The 26,204-nt window shown below is 34.9% G+C and overlaps 1 protein-coding gene across 2 annotated transcripts in view; it reads left to right on the top strand.

Moving 5' to 3' along the window:
- Positions 1-26,204, top strand: part of RNGTT (RNA guanylyltransferase and 5'-phosphatase) — a 238,504-nt gene that overhangs the window by 132,142 nt on the left and 80,158 nt on the right. For both annotated transcript variants that reach the window (XM_033103164.1, XM_033103163.1), the window contains one exon: positions 13,342-13,442. In XM_033103164.1, the coding sequence (XP_032959055.1) occupies positions 13,342-13,442 (101 nt within the window). The remainder of the gene's footprint in view (positions 1-13,341; positions 13,443-26,204) is intronic.

Raw genomic sequence — 26,204 nt, 5'->3', positions numbered from 1 at the left:
AACAAAGTCTTTCCATCACATATGGTAGAGATATATACTTATATATGTGTATATGTAATTTCTCTGGTGGTTGGAAGTCCCAAAGCTGAGTCTGTTCGTATTTTTTCTTTTCTTTCTTTCTTTTTCCCCCCTACTAATGCCTTTTCTTCCCACTGAGCCCTCTGGCCCAGGCCCAGGTTCTGGGGCAGGTGCAGTGAGGGATGAGTGGAACGGGCAGTGATTGCCAGGATGGGCCCCAGCCCAGTTCAGGGTTCTGCTGAGGGCCACGGGAAGGAGCTGTTCAAAGGGATAGAGGCTGCACAGAAGGGCACTCCTATTTTGTGGGGGACGCACAGCTTGTTAAACAGTCACCAGTCATGGGAGGAGGCTGGTTCTTTGTTTTATTTAAAAAAAGAAAAAGACTTTTCTTGTTTTATCTACCAGCTATACTGCGATTAGTAAAACACGTAATTGTTTCTATACTGAGTCTAGAGTATTTACTCTAAAGCCATGGTGATATAATTGGTTTCTTTTATGTTTTCATCATTATCTTGATTTTTTGTAAGGTGAGTTAGCTTTATTTTATGTCTTTCGCATTAATCAGTCTGCATGTAAATTGAGCCAGCTTTGATTTTAATATTGCTTTCTTGTGAAATATTAATGTTTTTATTAAATCTTTACTACTTCCAGGTATATTGAATGTTATGGATAGATTGTAAAATGAAAATTGGAATTAGTCTAATGTCTTGTCTTGAAGTTCATGATGAATTAGAGTGGTTTTCCTCTGTAGCAGGGATGATGTTACCATGGTGAGAGCTTCTGTTGCCATGACATTTGCTTGCATATTTTGATAGGTCTTCACTTGAAGAAGGGCTCTGTTTCCTGGCAGACTGGAAAAGTGTCATTCTATCTTTTCCTAAAATGTGTTATTTTTTTATTGAAAAATACAGTAATTTCCAAAGAATTGTAATAACTAAGTGCCAAGAAAGAAAATACCTTATTTTTTTTCTTGTTCAGCTTTTTGAACATAGCAAAATATTCTTAGCTTGCTTTGTAAAGGAAGAAAAAAGAGAACATAATTTTTCTAGTTTTCTTAATAAATAAAATATTTGCTTTTCCATCTAGTTTTGTTGACAAAGTAAACAGCTAAAGATGAATAATTTGTAATCATTCTCAGCTGGATATAGATATATAATGTCACTGTACAACTAAAAGACACTGTTAATGATGATATATTGGTAGCAGAGAAGGGGGAAATGAATATAAATAATCACAAAAATGAAAGAATCAGTGAATTCCAGGAGGGTAAATATGTAAAGTACAAAATCAGTTTTCATATAAAATAAACATACTAAACACAGTGAATTAAGGGTAATTCTCTTTTTTTATTGCTAATTTATGTTTAATATTAAAACATTAATGGTAGATTTTTAAAAAATTCTGTTTTACAGTGGCATATTTTTAATTTTAATTTCTAACTAAGTACTTTTATTATCTAAAGCAGACAGAAATTTTAACATATATTAAAAAAAAAACACAGAAAAAAGTCTCCCTCTCACACTCCTCCCCTCCCTCAGTCATCCATTGTTTTTTAGTTTTAAAGTTACCTCTTTATGGTTTCTTTATGCATTTATAAGCAAATATAAATCTGTTAATACATTTTTGTTCCCACCCCATTTTTCAAGAGAAATAGCATATTATTTTGCACTTTGCTTTTCAGAATTTGTTTGTTATATTTTTTAATGTATATTTTGTTAGTGCTCTAATTTTAGCACTAATTCCAATATCTGAGGACATATTGGAATCAGCAAAAAGATAGGGCTTATTATTGTCATCTTCCAACCCTTATGTTTATGGAAATTTAGAATTTTAGCAGGAAATATTTAAAAGCATACATTTTGTCAATTTATAATAAAAAATTGATTCTCCCTTTGTTGTCTAAGTTCAGTGATAACATTAGTGGTTCTTTCTACTGATAGACCAGTTCATTTTGTAAAAACTACAAACTGAAATATTGTATGAGTACATATTTGTATAAACTTTTTTCTACCTCAAAGTATTTTCTTTTTTGTATTAGTCCCATTTATCTTTTGAATATCAAATTAGGTGTTGGTGTTGCTTCCTTGGGGAAGCCAGTCAGACTAGGTGAGTGTGATTCTCCCATCATACTTTTCTTCATACCAGTACTAGGAGCATAGAAAATTATTTTGGTGATACTATACAGTACAAATTAGCAAAAAGGAGGTTAATGAAGTTGATATGTAAAGTAACTAGGTTTCAAATGTTACTTGTTATCTAGAGTTTGATCCCCTGTCAGTAGACTGCTTTTATTTAGATACATGTCTACCAGAGAAGAGGAGAAACTGAGAGTCTGCTAGCTCTAAAAGTTAATGGGATTTTATACCAGATGACTGTACTCTTGGGTATTCAGTGAGAGTTAATTCTGAATTGTGGAATATATTAACTCATTCTTTCATTTAATAAGTGGAGTGCCTGCTGTATGCCGTATACATTGCTGAGTTTTGCAAAGAATAACAATGAATAAAAATAGGGTTTCTGCCCTCAAATGGGCTTAACATTCTATAAAGAAACTCAACATAGCAGCAAATTATTATACATTATGGCGAATAGGATGAAAGAGTTCAAACTGATAAAGTAGGGGAGGCATTTTGGTGGAGCCAGAGCAGAGAGTAGGGTCAGGGTGCATTTGGAGAATGTTAAAGATAGAACTGGATACTGGGTTCAGTAAAGCTTTCACTGGTTGGTGGTGCCTTAGTGGTAGAGATTGGCTAAGTGGTTTAGGTGCTGAAGAAGTTTATGAGGTTTCCTGAGCTCTCTCTTCTGCTAGCCAGGCCACTTGTCAGTCGCTTTCCCCTCCTACTCACCATTCCACACAAAACTGGACTAAGAGTAATTTAAAAACAATTGATTTAAAATTAGTGTCCTTTGGAACAGTCTTATAATCTCATCTCATGAGATCATCTAACCCAGCCTTTTAACCTTTCATCATTTGCTTTTGGAGAAATGATATATTTTGTTAATGGTAGAAAGAGTTCTGTATTACTGTGATTTGGGAATTTTTTGGACAGGTCCTAACTTCTGTTTATCTGTAAAAAGAGGGAATTTATTGCATGCTTTCAGGGCCACTCATTTTTCTACTATTCTCACCCAGGTCTATTAACTGGTCTTAATATTAACTGGATATTCTCATTTAACCTGCCTTTATCCCAGTTTCTTTATTGGTTAAATTTTAAAATCACTGGTAGTTGTTCTGTGGAACTGCCCAGATATAGAAACTAAAGCTGAAGTTTCATAAGTCTTTGTGTAACTATAGTTTTTTTCAAAAATTGTTTCATTAGAAATGTAAGCTGTAGGTTATTTTATATTAAAACAACAATAGCCAGAAGAAATTAATTAGACTTTTAAATAAGATAATACAAATAATAATCTGAATATATTTCTGAGTAATTTTTCCACCCTGAATAAACTAAGAAACTCCATCAGTCCTCTAACAGTTTTACTCTCAAATCACCACTTCAGTTTCCATAAGTAGTAGTAAAACCTTTCTAAGTAAATGAGAAATGTCAGCAAGCTTTTGAAAATGGAATTCTCCATTTTCTTTCCCTGGTTTTTTCCATGATAGCTCTCTCTACCATCTCTACCAAGTTTGTGACTTTTCAGAAATGGAATGCGAAGTCATTGCCTTGACATTGTTTTTATTGGAGAATGGCTCTTCCCTCTCTACATCAATAAGAACAGCATAGAGTAATGAGCCAGCTTAGTCTTAGAAAACTTGAGCAAACATCCCCTGAACTCAAATACATTCCTGGTCCCATTGCATGGAACTTTCTTGCAAACTAATTGTTCTTCAAAATTCAATTCATGCATCTCTTATTCAAGAAAACTTCCTTTGCTCCTGTCGCCCTGATTTTGATGTTGTCTGTTGTACTTTCTTAGCAACTCTTGTTTATGTTCATTTTAGCACCTCTGTAATCGCTCTTGCAGATCAGATTAAAAGCCTCATTGTGGTTGAGCTCATATCTACTTCAACTAGTATAGTACTGGGCACATAGCAGGTAATTAGTGTTGAATGAATTACTTTTCCTCCATATGGGATATTTATGTCTTGTTTTATTTTACACAATAGGTATTTGCTATTTGCTTCTCAGTGAAATGTGGACAAAGGGTTTAATCAAGTCACTTAGTCCAGAGTTGTTTTATTCTTTTATTCAATAGCATTTCCAATTAAGGTTTCTTCAGTTTTCTTTAAAACTAAATGCTAGAACAACAACAAAAATAAAACTAATATCATAGTAAGGCCAGGGATCTTTCTTGGCTTCAGGGTGTGATCCTTGTGAAGAAGCCATTATGGTTTCGGTGAAGGGCCTGGAATATGTAGTATGATAACATAACCACTCGCATTTTGCTAGTGGAAGTCACAGAGTAGCGCTGCAAAGCATTTTAGATATCTCTGGTCTAGATATCCTGTTTTAGGCAAGCAAAATGATACTGCGTTTTTACAAGCAACATAGGGGAAGCCTATACTTGGAGCTACTTAAAATCATGAAGTAGGTAGTTAGCAGAGGCACAGAGCAACTAAATGTCTTCTGTTCCTTGCTATCAATACTACTGTCTTCCTTTACATCAGAGTTGTTCAACTTTGGTACAAGTGACATTTTGAGCTGAATAATCCTTTGTTGTGGTGAGCTGGCCTGTGTATTGTAGGATGTTTAGAAACATCCCTGGCCTCTGCCCACTAGATGGCAGTAACACCCCCTCCCTTTCCCAGTGTGACAACCAAAAAGAAATGCAGTCATTGCCCAGTATCCCTTGTGGGGCAAAAATCACCCTTCGTTGAGAACCACTGCTTTATACAACAGATAATATCACCTGTGCCTCCATTTTGTTTTCTCTTTATTTGAGTTTTAGAGACTTCACTTAGGCACAGGCCATCCTCTCCTTTGGTAAACATTTTACCAAACATCTTTCTTTGTTGCCTGACATGTACATTCATTACATTTTTGATGATAATGGCTATCCCAGGTTATACTGGTAATTGTTTTCAGACATAGTCTGTTCCCAGTTTTTTATTTGACAGATCACCTGGTAAAATCAGATTTATTTCAGTAGAACTAAGTATTATATGTAATTAGACATGATTTTTGCTGAAGTGGAATTTATATTCTAATAGGTATTTAAATATATTTTACTCATTGAATCTATGTCATTGTTGGAGTGAGTAATTGAGAACTACAGTATTTTAAAAATATAATTTTCTAAAACAATTTTGATCATACATTCCATTAATTTTCATAAAAGTGCTTTGAAATTCCCAATAATATCGTCTAGTATTTCACATTAACATAAGTGGTTTGGTGTGCAGTGAGATGAGGAATGACTTAAATTTCTGAATTATTGCTTATAAAAACAGAAGAGTTGGTACACGTTATATTCTCATTAGACGAGGTTGAGTCTTGATTGCCAGAGAGAAGAATGTAAAGGATAGTTAATATTTACTGTACAAATAATATTAAATATTAAAATTATTTTTAGTTTGTCCTTAGATATCCATTATGAAATATTTTAAAGCTATACAATCATTAAACTATCCTTAATTTAATAACTTGGATTGGTATTGGTTTCTAAGTGGTTTCATACTCATAGTCATATAAATAAATAGGGAACAGAAGTAAAAGATGATCTGTCTGTAAGTATGAAATTCCCGTGGAGAGGTTGTGAGTGGGGTAGGATGCTTACTCCCCTTACTCCTTACTCCTCCTTTCTCCCCTTATTCTTGTTTACCCCTCTTTACCATAATAAACCACTCTTACTAAAAGGTCTGTGACATTTCTGTCAGATATGTTTCATTAGAAAAAAGAATAAATTTTGTCAGATTCTGTTGACCGTTGGAAAATTTTGCAGTTTTTAGCATACATTTATAAAAAATTTATATTCAGCAAGTCTAAGATTTGTTTGTAATCATCCTGAGGTGTATATATGTTACCTAAATGAACCTCTCAGGGCAAATAAGTGGATGAAAACTTCAATTGAAATATTACATATTTCATTTATATTCATTCATATTTAAACATAAGACTTGTGGGAAAATATTATATGTTCTTAAATTTGCTACAGATAAAATGTCTTTCCTATCAACTCCAGTGATTTGTCTTTCTTAGCAAAGCTTAAGTTATACTGCATTGGTCATTATATGGACTACTGTTTGAAATAAGTGCTCCTGTGACTAGGGTTTTTGCAGTTTTCCTCAAACTTATAAAAATCGGTTAGAATACAATTTGACTTGTATATTTAAATATATATATCAGTAATGAGAACACTTAGCAGTTGTGCCTTCCTGAGTATCTTTCTCATAATATGGTCCCACTTTCCGTGATGCCCTCGCTGAATTGACCTACTTGCCTCTCCTTCAGTAGATTCTATATTTCACTACTCCTGTGTTTTGCTTATATTTACTTCATGCTAATTCAGCATGAATATTACCCATTTTTCAAGGCTTACAACACTCCTCTATAATCAGTCCTTAAGTCACACAAGTAAAATATTTTCTTTTTACCATGTGCCCAGAATACATTTAAAACATTTTGTTCTATGGTCTTTTTAATTACATAGGCATTGTTGTACAACCATTTCCACTATCTTTTTCCCCAAGTTTTTTTTACCCCAAGTTTTACCCAAAACAGAAATTCTGTAACCATTATAATAACTCTCCTTTCCTCCCACCCCTCAGCTCCTGGTACCTCTAATCTACTTTCTGTCACTATGAATTTGTCTGTTCTGGATATTTCTTTTAAGTGGAATCGTATAATTTTTGTCCTTTTGTGTCTGGCTTATTTCACTTAGCATAATGTTTTTGAGGTTCATTCTTTTTGTAGCATGTATCAGAACTTCATTCCTTTTTGTTGTTGAATACTACTCAGTTGTATGTATATACCACATTTTGTTTATCCATTCATGGGGTGATGGAAACTTAGGTTATTTCTGCCTTTTGATTATTGTGAATAATGCTGCAGTGAACATTGGCATAAGTATCCATTTGAGTCCCTGTTTTCAATTTTCTGGATGTGTATCTAGGAGTGGGGTTGTCGAGTCATATGGTAGTTCTATATTTAACTTTTTGAAGAGCCATCAAACTGTTTTCCATGGTGGCTGCATCATTTTACATTCCTTACAGCGGTGTATGTGGCTTCTAATTTCTCCACATCCCTTCCAATACCTGTCATTTTCCTTTTGATTTTTCAAATTATAGCCACCCTAGTGGGTATGAAGTGGTATCTCATTGTGGTTTTGATTTGCATTTTCCCTCATGGCTGATGATATGAGCATCTTTTTATGTAGTTATTGGCGATTTGTATATCTTCTATGGAGAAATGTCTTCTCAAGTTGTTTGACAGTTTTTTAATTGGGTTGTTTGTTTTTTTGTTGTTGAGTTGTATGAGTTCTTTGTATATTTTGGATATTAAACTCTTATTGTATATGTGATCTGCTTATATTTTCTCCTATAGGTTGCCTTTTCACTTTCTTGATTATGTCTCGTGATGCACAAAAGTTCTTTAATTCTGATAAAGTCCAGTGTATCTTTTTTTTAATTCATGCTTTTGGTGTCATATCTAAGAATACACTGCTAAACCCAAAATTATGAAAATTTACCATGTTTTCTTCTAAGAGTTTTATGGTTTTAGCTGTTGTATTTAGGTTGTTGGTCCATTTTCAGTTTTTATATATGGGGGCAGGCAGGGGTCCAGCTCATTCTTTTGCATGTGGAGATACAGCTGTCCCAGCATCATTTGTTGAAGAGAATATTCTCTCCCCATTGAATGTTCTTAGTACCCGTTAAAAAATCAATTGGCTATTGACGTATGGATTGCTTTTTGTACTCAATTCTATTCCATTGGTCTATATTTCTGTCCTTATATCAGCAACTCTGTTTTGATTACTATAGTCTTGTAGTAATTTTTGAAGTTGGGAAGTGTGACTCCTTTAACTTTGTTCTTTTCTCAAGATTTTTTTGGTTCCTCAGGGCCTCTTGCAACTCCATATGAAATTGAGGATCAGCTCTTCTGTTTTGGCCAAAAAAAAAAAAGAAAAAAGAAAGAAAGAAAAAAAGGCTATTAGAATTTTGATATGGATTGAATTAAATCTGTAGAGCGCGTTGCGTAGTATTGGCATCTTAGCAATATTAAGTCTTCCTAAATTGGTGTTCTGAGACCAATTCCAACGTGGGAGCGGGGTTTTCTCTACACCAACAAGCAATTCTTTGGCCAGCTGGATAGCCTACAATTCATCTCAATTCTGACACTCTCTACCCAGAGATACCATCCGATTCCACAAGTTGAGGGCTCAGTCTGCCCCCCACTTCCCACTTCAGACATCAGTTGCAAACTTGGGGTTTTACCTGTGCTTCTGACCTACTGGCTATAGATTAGAGCTGTAGATGGGAGGGTCTGTGGACCCCTTTTTGGACGTCAGGTGCCAGTCATAAGTCCAGGGTGTTACCTGTACTTCTGTCCAACTGACTGTGAATCAGAAGTTCCCCTGGACCCCTCCTCAGGTTTGATTAATTTTTTTAAATTAAATTTATTGGGGAGGTTTGCTTAATTTACTAGAATGGCTTACAGAACTCAGAGAAACATTTTACTTACTAGATTTCTGGTTTATTATAATAGAATTCAGGAACAGCCAGATGGAGGAAATGCACAGGGCAAGGTATGTGAAAGGGGTGTGGAGCTTCTATGCCATCTTCAGGCATGCTGCTCTCCTCAAATCTCCAGGTGTCCACCAACTCAGGACCTCTTTGAACCCTGTCATTTTGGGTTTCTACTCAGGCTGCATTACATAGGATTGATTAAATCATTAGCCATTGGCAGTGGATCCAACTTCCAGCCCCCCAGATCAAGGGGGTGGTACTGAAAGTTCCAACCCTCAAATCAAGTGGTTAGCTCCTCTGACTGCCAGCCCCCACCCATCTTTAGGGACTTTCCAAAAGCCACTTCATTAACATAATAAAAGGCCCTTATTACTCTCATCACAGGACGTTTCAAGGGTTTTAGGAGCTCTGTGCCAGAAAAGGGGATGAAGACCAAATATGTATTTCTTAATCTAATATCATACTTCCTATCTTTGAAACAAGGGTATACTTCCATTTTTAGGTCTTCTTTATCTCTTTCAGTAATGTTTTGCAATTTTCAGTATACATATTATTCACTTCCTTGGTTAAATTAATTCTTAGGTATTTTGTGATTTTAGATGCCATTGTAAATGGAATTACTTTCTTAATTTCATTTTTGGATTGTTCATTGCTGTTTTATAAAAACAAAACTAATTTTTTATCTTGATAATACCCCCCAAATTTTAAATTATTAGGAATAAATTTAACAAAAGTTGTGCAAGACCTGTATACTGAAAACTACAAAACATTGCTGAGAGAAATTTAGGAATACCTAAATAAATAGAAAGATTTGCAGTATTCATGTATTGGGAGTTCCAGTATTGTTAAGATGTTATTTCTCCCCTGGTGTATTGATTCAGTGCAATCCTAATTAAAGTCCCAGTAGACTTATTTTTCATAGAAATTGACAAGCTGATTCTAAAATTATATGGAAATATAAATGCTACATTAGCTAAGAAAGTTTGGAAAAGAAGAACAAAGTTCGAGGACTTCACACGGTTTCAAAACTTGTTATAAAGCTACAGTAATCAAGACAGTGTGCTACTAGTAGCCGGAAGAAAGGCATTTTTATCAGTGCAACCCATTAGTGAGAATAGAAATATCTCTATGTCTATAAATAATTGGTTTTGACAAAGGTGCCAGGACTCAGTGAGAAACTCAGTGAGAAGAGGATAATCTTTTCAACAAATGATGTTGGGTCGGTTTGATATCCGTCTGCCAAACAGTGAACCTAGTCTCTTACTTCACACCATATAAATATATTAACTGCAAATGGATCATATGCCTAAAAATAAGAGCTAAAACTATAAGATTTCTTTCAGAAAACATAGTAGAATATTGCAGTGACCTTAGAATAGGCAAAGATTCCTTAAAGAGAGCACTTGAAACACAAGAATTTAAAGTGGATGATTTTGAAAAGATGCTCAACATCACAAATCATCAGAAATATATGAGGCCTGACACTTAAGTTAGTGAATCGTCCTAGAAAAAGTGCTACATACCTCATTGCTGAATATCACTATGGTCACCTTCGAAGTACTCCCCTTGGGAAGCTATGCACTGACGCCAGCCCTTAGTCCACCCTTCAAAGCAGTTTTAGAACTCTTTTTCTGGAATGGCCATCAGAGCTGTTATCATATTCCCTTTGATGTCCTGAATGTCATCAAAATGTCTTCCTTTCAATATTTCTTTTATCTTCAGATAAAGAAAGAAGTCATTGGGGGCCAGATCAGGTGAGTAGGGAGGGTCTTCTAATACAGTTACTTTGTTTACTGGTTAAAAGCTCCCTCACAAACAGTGCTATGTGAGCTGGTGCATTGTCGTGATGCAAGAGCCATGAATTGTTGCCGAGAAGTTCAGGTTGTCTAACTTTTTCACACAGCCTTTTCAGCATTTCCAAATAGTAAACTTGGTTAACTGTTTGTCCAGTTGGTACAAATTCATAATGAATAATCCCTCTGATATCAAAAAAGTTTAGCAACATCATTGCAACAAGTTCGCGAACTTAATTTGCAGACCTCGTAAATCAAAACCACAATGAAATATCACCTCATACTTGTTAGAATGGTCATTATCAAAAAGTCAAAAGATGACAAATATTGGCGAGGACGTGGAGAAAAGGGAACCCTTGTGCACTTTTGGTGGGAATGTAAATTGATACAGCTGTTCACGAAAAACAGCATGGAGTTTCCTCAAAAACTTAAAAACAGAAGTACCATGTGATCCAGCAATTCCACTTCTGGATATGTATCCAAAAGAAATAAAAACAGTATCTTGAAGAGATGTCTGCATTCTCATGTTTACTGCAGCATTATTCACAGATTGTTGCCAATATATGGAAACAATCTAAGTGTCTGTGGAGGGATGAATAAGAAAATGTGGTATACATATGTAATGGAATATTATTCAGCCTTAAGAAAGAAGGAAATCCTGCCATTTGCAACAACATAGATGAACCTGGAGTACATTATGCTATGTGAAATAAGGTAGGCACAGAAAGACAAATATGAGAAGTGATCAAACAATGTGGTGAATGTTTAAATTTAAACAATTTTATTACAGTAAAAGACGTATTGCCATTAATCCCCCTTAAAATACTCCTCCTTGTTTCGAACACACATATCCCATCGTTCTTGCCACTTTCCGAAGCAGTTCTAGAAGTCCTCTTTCATGAGTGTCTTTACTTCATCCTCCATCATGACAACACTCCATGTCACACATTGCTTCTGGAATGGCAATTTCTGTCAAATAAAAACATTACGGTGTGTTCTCATCCACTTTATTCACCGGATCTGGCACCATGTGACCTCTTGCTCTTACCCAAAAGTCAAAATGACCATGAAAGGAAAACGTTTTGAATTGATTCAGGACATCAAGGCAGCCACGACAGTGCAACTGAAGACACTCACGAAAGAGGACTTCCAGACCTGCTTCAGAAAGTGGCAAGTCTGATAAGAAAGGTGTGTTCAGGGGAGTATTTTGTGGGGGATTAATGGCAATGTGTATTTTACTGTAATACATTTTTTAAATTGAAACATTCACCATATTTTTTTATCATACCTTATATTGCATGATATCACATATATATGAAATCTTGGAAAAAACCCCAAAACATTGAACTCATAACAGACTAGAATGGTGGTTACCAGAGGCTGGGAGGTAGAACAAAAGGAGATATTGATCAAAGGTAAAAACTTTCAGTTATAATATGAGTAAGTTCTGGAGACTTAATGTATAGCATGGTGACTATGGTTAATAATGTACACTTGAAATTTGCTAAGAGAGTAGATCTTAAATCTTCTCACCACACACACACAAAAGTACCTGTGTGAGATAATGGATGTTAATTAGCTTGATTGTGGTAATCATTTCACAATGTATACATATGTCAAAACTTGTACACCTTAAATTTTTTATTTCTCAATTATACCTCAATAAAGCTGGAAGAAAAGTGATTTTGACTTCATTAAAATAAAAGAACTTTAATCTTAAAAGGAAATTAAGAGAATGAAAAGGCAAGATAAGGACTGATAGAAAATATTTGCAATACGTAACCAACCAAGGCTATTTATCCAGAATATAATATAAACAACTCTTGCAAGTTAATAACGACATTACCCAATAAAAACAAGGATAAAACTTTGAGCAGGGACTGTACCAGAGAAGATAAACAGATAGCAAATAAGCATATTAAAAGATCTTCAACATCTTTTGTCATTAGAGAAATACAAATTAAAATTATACACACTTAAAAATTTAGAATTAAAAAGACTGACAATAGCTAGACCACGGGTGGATGTGAAGCAAATTGACGTCTCATTTATTGCTGGTGGGAATGGAAAACGTTGCAGCCACTTTGGAAAACAATTTGACAGTTTCTTATAAAGTTAAATATACATGTGACCCAGCCATTTTCACCCTTAGGTATTGACCCAAGAGTTATGAAGACCTGTCCACACAAATGTTCACAGCCGCATCATTCATGATAGCCTCAAACTGGCAATAACCCAGCTATCCATCGACCTGCAAATGCATGAACAATTTGTGGTATATACATAAAGTGGAATACGACTTAGTAATAAAAAGGAACAGACTACTAATATATGCACCAGGATAGATAAATCATAAAATCTGATGCTAAGAATTTCTTACGAATTCTAGAAAAGGCGTAACTATAGTGATAGGAAAAAGGTCACTTACCAGAGAGTTGGTGGGAGGAAATTGACTGCAAATGCCAGGAGGACACTTTTTTGGTGACTGAAATGCTATGTGTCATGATATTGGTGATGGTTACACGATTACATTATTGAATGCCTAATTCATTGGTTAATTTTATTCATTATAAATTATCCCACTGTAAAGCTGAACAAGAAAAAACAAAAGAATTTAAAAATGGTCAAACTTACTTAAAGCCATAGAAAGATTGGAAAGAAGAACAAGTTTCATTATTTTTCTGGGTTTTCACAAACAAGAGTCTGCATGCTTTGACAGAGAAAGGAGAAAGGCCTTCAATAAGAAGGTAGATACCTAGCTTCACTCATTGGTTGAAAATGAAAATTATATTCAGAAAAAAATAGCAGTTTCACTTAATAAAAAGTAATTGATCTTATATTTAATAAAGCAAATGTTTATTTCTTTAGCTTCTTATTAACGATTATCATTTTAATTCACTTCAGAAATATAAACCTGGTCGGTGTGATGATATTTTGAAATGGAAACCTCCCAGTCTGAATTCTGTGGATTTTCGCCTAAAGATAACAAGAATGGGAGGAGAAGGGTAAGTATGCATCTTTGTTTCCCCACCATTTTTGCATGAAATAATGCTGTTTGTCTTTTACATATACTTTACAAAAAAGGTAAAATATTATATTTGATGGTATTCTTTATACACACGTGTATACATCTAATTTTCACAGGTACTCCTTTGACCTATTACAGCTAACATTTTCTAGCGTCCTTTAAACTTTACTAATTTTGGTCTTAAAAATAATTATTTCTAATATAAAAAATGAACTTTGTTAAATTGTAAAAGCAAAAATAGATTTTACTTGAAAGTAATCCTGTCAAGTGAATTATAAATAAAAATGTTATACTTTAATTTCTTTTTAATTAAAGTTTATTGGGGTGACAATTGTTAGTAAAGTTACATAGATTTCAGGTATACAATTCTGTAGTACATCGTCTGTATCTCACATTGTGTGTTCACCACCCAGAGTCAGTTCTCCTTCCAATACCATATATTTGACCCCATTTACCCTCATCTACCACTCCTCTCCCTCCTTACCCTCTGGTAACCACTAAACTATTGTTTATGTTTATGAGTTTTTGTTTCTTCATTTGTTTGTCTTGTTCTTTTGTTGTTTTTAGTTTTATTTACCACATATTAGTGAAGTCATATGGTTCTCTGCTTTTTCTGTCTGACTTATTTGTTTTAGGATTATAATTTCAAGATCCATACATGTTGTCGCAAACGGTACTATTTCCTATTTCATCTTTTCTTATGGACGAATAGTATTCCATTGTGTATATAGACCACAACTTCTTTATCCATTCATCTATCGAAGGACACTTTGGTTGTTTCCAAGTCTTGGCCACCATAAATAAAGCTACAATGACCATTGGAGCACATATGTCTTTATGGATAAATGTTTTCAGATGTTTTGGGTAGATACCCAGGAGAGGGATTGCTGGGTCATGGTAATTCTATTCGTAAATTTTTGAGGAACCTTTATACTGCCTTCCATAGTGGCTGCACCAATCTGCATTCCCACCAACAGTGTATGAGGGTTCCTTTTTCTCCACAGCCTGTCCAACACTTGTTACTATTTGTCTCATTGATGGTAGCCATTCTGACTGGGGTGAGGTGATATCTCATTGTGGTTTTTATTTGCATTTCTCTGATCATTAGTGATGTTGAGCATTTTTTCATATATTTGCCATTAGCCTGTCCTCTTTGGAGAAACGTCGCTTCAGGTCCTCTGCCCATTTTTTAATTGGATTGCTTGCTTTTTGTTGTTGAGTTGTACGAGTTCCTTATACATTTTGTATATTAGCCCCTTATCGGAGGCGTTGTTTGCAAAAATCTTCTCCCATTCGGTTGGTTGCCTCTTTATTTTGTCAATGGTTTCTTTTGCTGTGCAGAGCTTTTAAGTTTGATGTAGTCCCATTCATTTATTTTAGCTTTTACTTCCCTTGCCTTTGGAGTCAAATTCATAAAATGCTCTTTGAACCCAAGGTCCATAAGTTTAGTACCTATGTTTTATTCTGTGCAGTTTATTGTTTCAGGTCTTATGTGTAGGTCTTTGATCCATTTTGAATTAATTTTGGTACATGGTGACAGATAGCAGTCTAGTTTCATTGTTTTACACGTGGCTTTCCAATTCTGCCAGCACCATTTATTGAAGAGACTGTGTTTTCTCCATTGTGTGTTTTTGGCTTCTTTGTCAAAAATTATCTGTCCATATTTATGTGGTTTTATTTCTGAGTTCTCAATTCTATTCCATTGGTCTGTGTGTCTGTTTTTCTGCCAATACCATGCTGTTTTGATTATTGTTGCTCTGTAGTACAGGCTGAGTTCAGGGAGTGTGATACCTCCAGCAATGTTCTTTTTTCTTAGGATTGCTTTGGCTATTTGGGGCCTTTTGTGGTTCCATACAAATCTGATGATTTTTAACTTGAATATTTTGAAATAAGCCTGCTTCACTTTGAAGGAAACTACTTTATGTTTGTATTTGCATAACAAATGGATAAATATCCATACTTTATTAGGTAAAGTTTTAATTGTTGAATTTCAATAAGATTTTTCATAGTGTTCATTAAGTATTCATTTTTTCATTTATTGTTTAATTTTTTTTAATGACTTCACTGTTTTATTTCACCTTGTTCCATAAAATTTTATGGCATGTATGTAAATAAATACATAACAATATAAAAATGTTTAATCAAGGAAATCATAAAGGGAAAGTAAATAACAGTGGCAGAGGAATTAAAAGTTTACCAATGCATGTCGTGGAGTCATTTTCATTTGTCAAAGGTAAACCACATATTTGCTTTTTTGTAGCTAATGCAACAAAGGATATGTGATCAGTTATATGAACCCAGATTACAGAAGGTTCTCGGAAGCAACTGTGCATTTTTAAATAAAGGATAATGTGCAGGGTGGTTAATCCTAAGTAAAAAAAGGGAGTTTAATAAGTCATATGTGTGTCAGTTTTCAAAATATAGAGTATTTAATATTTTACATCCTTAAATAAGAGTTTGTCACCTGATGCGAAGTACCATTTAGTCAGAACAAGTATCTAGGGACCCAAATAATGTTCAGGTGTTTTGCTCTTTATTGGTCTGATTTAATCCAGGTATAGATAGATAAATTTTTGACTATTTATAGGATTGGATGCAATATAAATATGTATATTCCATAGATTAAAATAAAAGATTAGGTAAGAGAAATAATATTGGCAACCCAGAATATCTGTACACCAGATATTTTGTCAGGCAGAAGAATCCATAGTTTACTACTTAGCAATACTTATCCAAAAACATTATTTCACTTATTTAATCTTTGGATAAGTATTGATATTAATATCAATATCAATAAAGTTTATTATTAACCAGTATATTGTTTATATAACACTATTAATTATCGATAATATGAATAATTAAATATTAACACATAATTTCGGGAAGCTGCCCCAAAACTGTGTTTATATTTAAAATCTTTGGATATGTATTGGTAAGTAGTAAACTCAAGTTTATTCTTCCTGACAAAGTATCTGGTGTACAGATATTCTGGGTTGCCAGTTTACTCTGGAACTTACACATTAGTAGTTATTTAAGTTGAATGTAGGCTTGCTATGTTCTTCTGGAAGTGCCTTATAGAAAACCATCTCACTTCTAAAACAGTGGAGGCTGAGGGTGTACTTCTAATGGGGCTGCCTGCATCTTTTTTTTTTTTTTAAAGACACAGATGGATATGGTTCTTTGGAAATAAGACATCAAAGATGAAGTAAAATTTGTTAAATTGCTTCATTACTAAATCTTCTGTTTTGCCTAATACTATATTTATAATGTTTAGGTAAGGAATGTAAACCCTTGTGTGTTTTATTGATTGTTTTCTTGGAGTTTTGAAAAATTATTTTGGATTTGCTTTTTACGGATCATAATTTGTAGTAGTACTTAAAAGCTACATAGGCTAAATGTAGAATGCCCATTTTTCTAAGTAGCAAAAATGATAATAAATTTTTCCTTGTAATTGTCCATTGCAATTAAGTATAGAAAAATGTAATTCAGTTTAGTAGTTTTGTCATCCCAGTTTTGCTTTTATTCTTAATATGTTTTTTAATATATTTTATTCTTTAAAAAACTGTCCCTATTTAAATATTTTCTTATCAAAAAAATTGAATTACTTTTGATTCTAGTACATCTTTAAAACACACCAAAATGTCAGCATTTACAGTAATTTTCTGATAAGAATATGCAAGTTACATTGCTGTAGGTACATAATTTATTTATGTGACATGGGTGTCAATTTTTAAAAAAATGGTATTTAATATGAAATATAACATGATAACTAGTACATAAAACATGTATTACTCTGTTAACCAGAACAATATGCTTTTTTAATGTTAAGAATATTTAATAATAGCAGTTTTCATTAAATAAATGAGTTTATATCTAATGCTTATGTTAGGTCAAGTATGTTAGAAATCATTATTTGGAATATGTTTGTAATAGTTTGAAAGGAAAGTCATGTCTCTGAGTCATCAGAATCATAGGATGTGACCAGTGAAGTGGGACTAAGATAGTAAAATGCCATGAGACAAAGTAATTTCTTTTCTTGATCACACTTTTAAATAGTTCTACAAAGCTTAGAATGGAGTGGAAATTCTTGAAAGGTGTAATGTAAATACCAATCTTTGAAAATGTCTGTAGTGATTTTTTTTTTATGACATCTTAGATCTTCAAAGTATGGTTTTGAGTCACTCAGCTGCTATGATAAAGTGGTTATAGTATAGATTCCTATTACATTAAAACTGAATACAAATAGAAAAACTTCTTGTGTTAAATGCTCTGTTGATGGCAATTAAAATCTAAACTTTGTTCTTTTCACTCCTATTAGTGTCATTTCTGAAAATTTGAGGTATATTAACATTGGTTTATCATGGCCTAAAATAACTTTTGTGTACCACAGCAGTTTACTTTGGGTTGAGCTTTATAGACATATAATATAGACTTTCATCTGAAAGCTATACATTGTTTTAAAAATATTATGAGTTTATATAATCTACAACCAAAAACCATGGTCATTGTCAAAAGCTGGGATTACAAAAGTAGGCTGTATTCTGGAAAGTGCAAACTCTTTAGTTCAATGTCAGTGACTCGTAGCAGTATACACTTATTATTTGTATAGCATAGTAATTAGAGCACAAATTCTAGAGCCAGACTGCCTGGGTTTATATCTCCTCATTAGCTGTGTGACCTTGAGCACATTTCTTTTTTCTGTGCCTCAAATTATCCATCAATAAAATAGGAATCAGCTTCATAAGATTTTTGTAAGGATTAAATGAGCTAATATATGTAAAACATTTTAGAACAGATGGCACATGGCGTTTAAATGTGTGCTATTATTTTTGTTTTAATTTAGATTTAAAAGTCCATATTTCCTTTTTGCTACTCCTACAATTCTGTTGTTTGCTGTAGTGTGTAAGTTCAGGTTTCTATGTGAATCGTTCCTTGTTTGATTCCAACCCTTGTTAACTGTTTCTGTTTAATAATGCATGTATCTTCAACTTATTTGTGTAATTAATCATAAATTGTTAAACACCTGTAGAGCAAGAATATAACTAAGTCACAAAAGTTTTATTTATCGAAATTTTTGCAACAAATGTCTTAAAATCATCTTGGCAATATGTATAGTGGTTAAGAACATAGGTTTTGGCCAAGATTGCACAGAACCAAATCCTAGCTCCACTATTTACTTGCTGTTGTAGTCTTGTTACTTCATCTTTCTATTCTTCATCTGTAAAATGTCCGCAATAGTCGTGCTTATTATCTCTTCAATTTGTTGTGAAGATTTATTCATACTCTATATGTAATTGCAGAAGTGAACAAAGTAAATGTTTTTACAGACTTCGCAATTACAAGCTAGTGGGCTAAAATGCAAAAATAATACTGCTTTATGAAGTTTTTGTAGGGATGAAAAAATGATGCACATAGGGAACTCAGCATAGAACTCAATCATTTTTGTCGTTTTGATTGTTATAGTTATTAATATAACCTCAGCTTAATGTGTGGTTATGTTATGGATTAAAACAACATGTATAAGGTCTGACATTTAAGTTCATGAACTCATCGTAGAAAAAGAGTCATACCTCATTGCTGAATATCACTACGATCTCCTTCGAAGTACTCCCCTTGGGAAACTATGCACCAATACCAGTGCCTAGTCCACCCTTCAAAGCAATTTTGGAACTTTTTCTGGAATGGCCATCAGAGCTGTCGTCGTATTACCGTTGATGTCCTGAATGTCATCAAAATGTCTTTCTTTCAATATTTCTTTTTTCTTCGGGTAAAGAAAGAAGTCTTTTTTCTTCCGGTAAAGGTGAGTTGGGAGGGTGCTCTAATACAGTTACTTGCTTACTGGCTAAAACTCCCTTCTAGACAATGCCGTGTAAGCTTGTGCATTGTCGTGATGCAAGAGCCGTGAATTGTTGGTGAAAAGTTCAGGTCATCTAACTTTGTCATGCAGCCTTTTCAACACTTCCAAATAGTAAACTTGGTTAATTGTTGTTTGTCCAGATGGTACAAATTCATAATGAATAATCCCTTGATATCAAAAAAGGTTAGCAACAGTGTTGTAACAAGTTCACAAACTTAATCGTCAGACCTGGTATTATTAAGTGGGGAAAAAAAAGTGCTGTGAGTGAAGAAGCACTTTTCTGTGAAAAATATGATGTTTGCTACTTCTAATAAAAAAATACACGTTTTAAAACAGCAGTGAAATTTAATTTTTTATATATCACATTGGCAAACATCAACAACGTCCCTTTTGATTGTGAGCAAATAGACATTCTCCTAAGCTGTTTAGTAGGAATGCAGATTGGTACAAGTCCTGGTAGGTGGTAAGGTAGTATATATCTAAGGAGCTAGGCTTCAAGTTTTTTAAAAGGAGAGATCTTACATGTCTTCTACATAGTTGTATTCCTAGTATTTAAAATAGCATGGTGGCTTGTATATAACAGGCACTCAAGAAATACGAAATGGTAGGATGTATATACAAACTAATAAAAATGCAAAAAGGTGTGCATGTAAGAATTTTATTGACGTTTCACTTATAATAGAAAAATTAGAAATGTTCGGTGTCTTTTTTTACTCTGTAACTCATTGGTCATATATATGCACGTCTTCATGTGTGTGTTTATATGAAAGTTGCTAATAACATCCTGTTATCTGTAAATAGCGTCTTACAAATGGGTTTAGCCTGTTGAGATACAGGGTTTTCTTAGAAGCTTGAAATTGATCCCAGACCTAGGATTATATCCAATTTTATTGTTGGATTTTACATTTACACATAGTTATGTAATATTAATAGACATCAGTTTGGGTCTAGTCATAAACTAGAGCAATTATTTTAACATAATTAATTTGATATGAAAAATTGTTATCAGTTATTAAACAACGGAAAAGAAAAAGTAGTAACTGCAGGAAGCATGTACCACACAAAGGGCTAGGGGAGCAAAAGAATGGCGTGAATTGTTAAAAGTCAGAAGCTTGGAGGAGGCCCTGTAATGCTCATAAGGTCATTGCCAGCTGATGGTGTTGCCTCAAGATCTTGGAGGATGGATCCTATGGCTCTGTCTTTAAACATCCTGAGGAAGGGGATAATACTGGCCAGCAGGTATTGGCTTTTCACCTGGACCCAATGAAACTGGTCTAGGATGTGGAAGAAACTTCAGTGGAACCCACTAGTAGTACTGTTGGAATCAGTTGTCACACCTAGAGTAGAAAACATTTGCTGCAAACAGGAAAGAATAGGTCCTTTCTTTGTCATCTAGTCTTTTAATACCCCCAAGAGTTTCTAGCATAACAAAATGGAGCATAGAAAAGCCAAGAAGCCAAGAGACAATAGCTAATATTAGCACAATCCAGTTCTTTAGTTATTTAGCTTAGCATCCATACACTTCTACACACATTTGGATTTCCATAAAACAGCAAAAATGTTATTCTTTCACTTAAGATGCAGATACTCTCTCACTATCCCTTCAAAGTGGAGACACAAAGTCATCCCAATCATCATTTACCTATTTCTAGGAGATACTCATAATATCTATCTTTGGGCAATATAAATCACTCCTCAAATTCAGTCCCAGTTTATCTGAATATCTATTACTTAATGACTGAATTGTAAAGTTAGTTAACATCAGCAGTCCTGGCACTGGTCATGAGACCATAGTTGAAGCTTTCTTTTTCCACTGTCCATTTCATTTTTCTTTTGTTCTCAACCAGGACCTGAGATGGTCAAGGTATTTCACTTAGTGGGGTAACACAAAACTTTTATTCCTGATAGGTCTGATCCTCAGTGGTCTTGCCTTTTTGTTTGTTTGTTTATATTATAGTTTTCCATTTACTTTAACTGTTGGACATGGAAGTACTAAGAGGCACCCCAGAGAATACCCTGGGTTCCAGATATAATCCTCCCTAATAGGTTGTGTAGCAACGACCCAGTTTTTCTTTGGTAATTGAATCTGTCACTTTAGCCAGTAATCTTTTTTGTCTGTTGTGCAGTTACATGAGGAGTACAAAATGGTCAACTGGCAGATTCAGTTTCTGGTTCAGTGGACCATTCTTATGTCCCTCGATATGGAAGCATTTGTATTTGCAAACCAAAATTTCCAAACCAAAGCTGCTGGGATGGGAAACAAAAATGCTGTCAGTAGATACTTAGAAATAATATTGAGATGACAACAATTCTTTGATTTATGTATTTTGGCTAAGGGAGAAACTACACCATATATTTGGTCACAGTTTTAAAACATGTACCATGTCCTGTAAGAACACCATCCTTTTAAGGTGTGGTCTCCCAAATGGAGTTGTGACTGACTTTTCAATTGATCATTCTGTTAAGCCAGCTGCTTCTAGGTGGGCGGGTCAGACCAGTGAATTTCAAAGCCATGAGCCCTTGTCCCACTTGTTTTGCTATGAAGTAAGCTTTATGGCAAACAATGGTAATGAATAAATCATGCCATACGTCCACAGAGATGATACTAATGGGAGCTTTAAAGAGAAAAAAGAAATATTTTACCCGGAGTATTTATGGGATCCAGTGAGGATAAATTGCTGCCCCCTCTGACGGAAGAAGTCAGTGTAATCGACCTCAACCCGTGTCTAGTATTTTCACTGTAGCATCTTTGTTACAAGCATCTTTGCTGCAGACATTTTCCCTGTGTAACTAATTGGCCATAAGGCGATTTTATTGTAAAAAAAAGATAAAATCACAAATAAAAGAGGGACATTAAAAATAAGTAACAAAATTAAAGAGTTTATTGAGAAATACAAAATATTAGAAAACATTTAAAATGTGTGTAGATTCATAGCAATACTATGCAAATAACTGATTTTATTTTGTGGGTTGTACCTAAGCACTTGTCTTCATTCTCTGAGAAACGTGGATTCAACTCTGCACCCTCAAAGAGGCCCCACAGTGCCTCTCTTTCTTCTCCCAATGCAATGTATTTCAAAAAAAAAAAAAAAAAATCAACTAACTCTTGGGGCAAAAATCATCATCATCTGGAAGAAATGCTAACTATTTTAAGACCACCTCTATTTAACTCTTTAAATTGACCACTTCATCAATGGAGAAACGAAACCAAACTGACAGCTTACTTAAGGACATTTTAAGTCTGCTGAAGGTGATTGATTCATTAATGGAGAAATGGAATCGAATAGGACCCTCAAAACCCATCACACTATCAGCCAGTAATTTTGTCTTTTTTAGATTTGTCTTATGACCAACAAGTTACACAGTGAAAATGTCTGCCCAAAATGCTGTAGCAGAACTATCTAGAACCTAATCACCTAGCATAATGACTTATAATATGCAATCAACCTAGTGTAATGATCCTTCCTCTGGCGGGGGGTCCGTGGCTGGCTAATCCCCCTGGGGAATGAGGCTGTATCAGGCCTCAGTGTTGGTCTCGACTATTGGCACGTTGAGCACGTAATGGTAGCTGTGGCCAGATCAACTGTGGTGAGGAAGAGTCCATGGAATTGAGCCCACACGTAGACTCTATCCCTGCCACTATCGCCATTTTTCACAAGGGCTTATTGAGTAAACTCCGGGATGACTGAGGAAATAAATGAATTGACATTCAGAATGATTGATTTTGGCCACCTGATTATTGAGAGCCTTCTCTGTGATGGATGCACATTTCTTCATTAATATGTGCATATTCTGAGAGGTTTCTCTACATACCTTCCCCAGACTTCACTGTCACTCATTTTCCGGCTCTGTGCTTTCCATATCCTTTACCAATCTTTCAAACTACCATGTTTCCCCGAAAATAAGACCTAGCCGGACCGTCAGCTCTAATGGGTCTTTTGGAGCCAAAATTAATATAAGACCTGGTCTTATTTTAATGTAGTATAAGACCTGGTATAATATAATAATATAATATATAATATAATATATAATATAATATAATATACCAGGTCTTATATTAATTTTTGCTCCAAAAGATGCACTGGAGCTCATGGTCCGGCTAGGTCTTATTTTCGGGGAAACATGGTATTGGCATTCAGTGTAGGTTTGTACTTCTGGCCAGCTCTCAGTCCAGACTGTACTTCTCAGAGTTTGGCCAGTTGGGAGAATTACCCATCACTAATGTCTTCGGTGCAGCAGCCCATTTCTTGTTTGTTCTGGGACATTATGGAACTAACTTTAATCTACACCTAAGTTTTTTCTTCTTCATTCATTTGGTTATAAGAAATTCCTCTATGATGTTAGATATGGAATGAAGAAAAGAAGGCAATGCCCCAGGTAAGAAAGCCATACTTCTACCTATGTTTTCTGGGCCTATTCAAGCCCAATATCTTATATAGCATTTCTACTTACTGTTAGTTTGTTCCTACTATGCCTGCACTTTATGGCTTAGTGGGTCAGATAGCACCCATTTCATCATGGGCAGTTTAGGTCGTCACGTGGTTACTTGTCTCCCATAATTAGGCCTTCCTTCTCTTTCAAGGCCCTATAACAAGCTAGGATCAATTTCTCCAAAGAATAGTGATTTTTAGGAAATGGCATGAGTTTGCTCTAAAACTCTGGTGATTTGTGATATGATTCTCCTGCTGGGGTTTGCTCGAGGCTCCAGATAATTGATATACTGGGTTATACGGCTCAAGTGGTAGAACAGCTTATTCAACAGCCTGGACTTGTTACAGAGCCTTCTCTTGTTCTGATCTGAACTTATAAATAAATGCTTGTCAAGCATTGTGTCCTGTCCGCCTTATAAAGTAGTAAATACTGCAAATACAGCAACTTGTCTTGCACCTTGGAGAAGCTATCTGACAGGTCTCAAGTCATTGGACTCCTGGAAACCTTACTCCAGTAATGGGCCCCTTAATTTTTGTGGATTTTATCTCTCGTCTCCTCTCTTACATATGTCTTACTAAGGCTTTTAAAGAACTTTATTCTTCCTCCTCATCACTTCCAGCAGCCCTACGTCCATGATGATCCACATTGTGACTCCGTGTTTTGTCCTGTGTAATATCAAAAGGACCACCGTCTCTGAAAAAATAAAGACAGATAATAACAAGTGGTGGTAAGGATATGGAGAAATTGAAGCTCTCAAACACTGATATTGAGATCGTAAATTGTTCAGCCCTAGCAGTTCCTCAGAATGTTAAAGATAGACTTACCATATGACTGAGCAGTTCTACTCTCAAGTGTATACCCAAGAGAGATGGAAACATATGTCAACAGAAAAATTTGTACATGAATCGTCTTAGCAACATTTTTCATAATAGCTGAAGGTGAAAACAACCCAAATATCCATCAACTGACAAATGGGTAACTGCAAACAAAATAGCTCTTTTATTCACCAGACTAGAGTAGTAGATCCTCTTAAGCAAAGGGGCTCTGAAATTTTACCACTTGGATTTCGGTTCCAACTCTACCACCCTTTCCTTAGGTTACTTAATCTCTGTGTTGCTTGTGCTTCTACAGCTGTGCGATGTGGATAATAGAGGTGCCTATCTTTTGTGGGAATTTAATGAAATAATGCATATAAACATTTTGATCACTGCATGTTACATAAGAAGTACTAAATACGTATTAACTATTAAGAAAAAAATGACCACCATCTCTGTGGATTATACTGTGGCCAAGAGCAGTACAGTTGATGGCCAGGAAGTGTACAATTAGTCGCTGCAGGCAACGGCAGATATCTTCAGATAGTACCTCCAGTTGTTATACAGACAAAAGTATTTGCCAACTTGTAGCTGTATCTAAGATTTCAGAGACTGAAATCTGCTTTGCTTCGGTAGATCTAGCACATCTGGAACAGTAGCTGCAATTGGTGTCACAGCCTGATTACATTTATGATAATCCATGATCATTCTTCATGGTCACCCACCCTCTGAGGTTGAACAGGTAAATTAAATGGATTCATGATCGGTTTTATCACTCTGACATGGTTAAGTCTTTGATGATGGCACTAATTTCTGTACCTCTCTTGGGCATAGGGTTGCATTATTGCTTTTGCTTTATATCCCTGGCAGGGAGAACAAGTTTCAGAGGCTTTCATTTGGCTTTTCCTAGCAAAATGACACTTACTCCATGGATCAGAGAGCCAAAGTGGAAATTCTCCCTGTTACCAAGTATTTCTCTTCCAATTATATATTCAGGAACTGAAAAATACCCACAGGTTATATCCGTGAACATACTGTCCCACTTAGATTTAAATGTGAGCCAGAAACCTATGTATCACCTGATCACCCTAAGCTCTCTTTTTAACTGACCATGATGGCATGGGTCCCTGGCAATTAGTGTCTGTTTAATGTATCTGGTAATCTCTGGTTGGTCTGAGTATTTCTTTTTTCCAGTGCAGTCACCAGCAAATGCTGCTGGTTTTTAAAAGAATAATTGGAGGACGATTTACAGTAAGGGTCAGCACATTTATTTTTCTATAAAGGCCAGATAATAAATATTTTAGGGTTTGCAGGCCATACAGTCTTTGTCTCAACTACTCAACTCTGCCAACTAGTGCAAGAGCAGGCATAGATAATATGCAAATGAATGCGTGTGGCTGTATTCCAATAAAACTTTACTTACAGAAACAGATGTCAGGCCAGACAGGGCCTGCTGTAGTTTGCCAACAGCAGGTGTATACTATATAGTTGTAGTGTCGCAAGGTCCTTCTTCAAGGGGACTTGGCCTTTTCCTGCTATCGAAGGGCTCATGCCTTAACCTGCTTAGGTCTGTGCATTTGACGTTGAAATGCCAGCTTGATAGTAAGCATGATGAAATAAGCAGAATATATGAAAA

Source organism: Rhinolophus ferrumequinum, chromosome 3, assembly GCF_004115265.2.
Source record: "Rhinolophus ferrumequinum isolate MPI-CBG mRhiFer1 chromosome 3, mRhiFer1_v1.p, whole genome shotgun sequence".
NCBI lineage: Eukaryota > Metazoa > Chordata > Mammalia > Chiroptera > Rhinolophidae > Rhinolophus > Rhinolophus ferrumequinum.
Note: the sequence above shows the minus strand (reverse complement) of the source record. Positions and strands in the feature narration are given on the sequence as shown.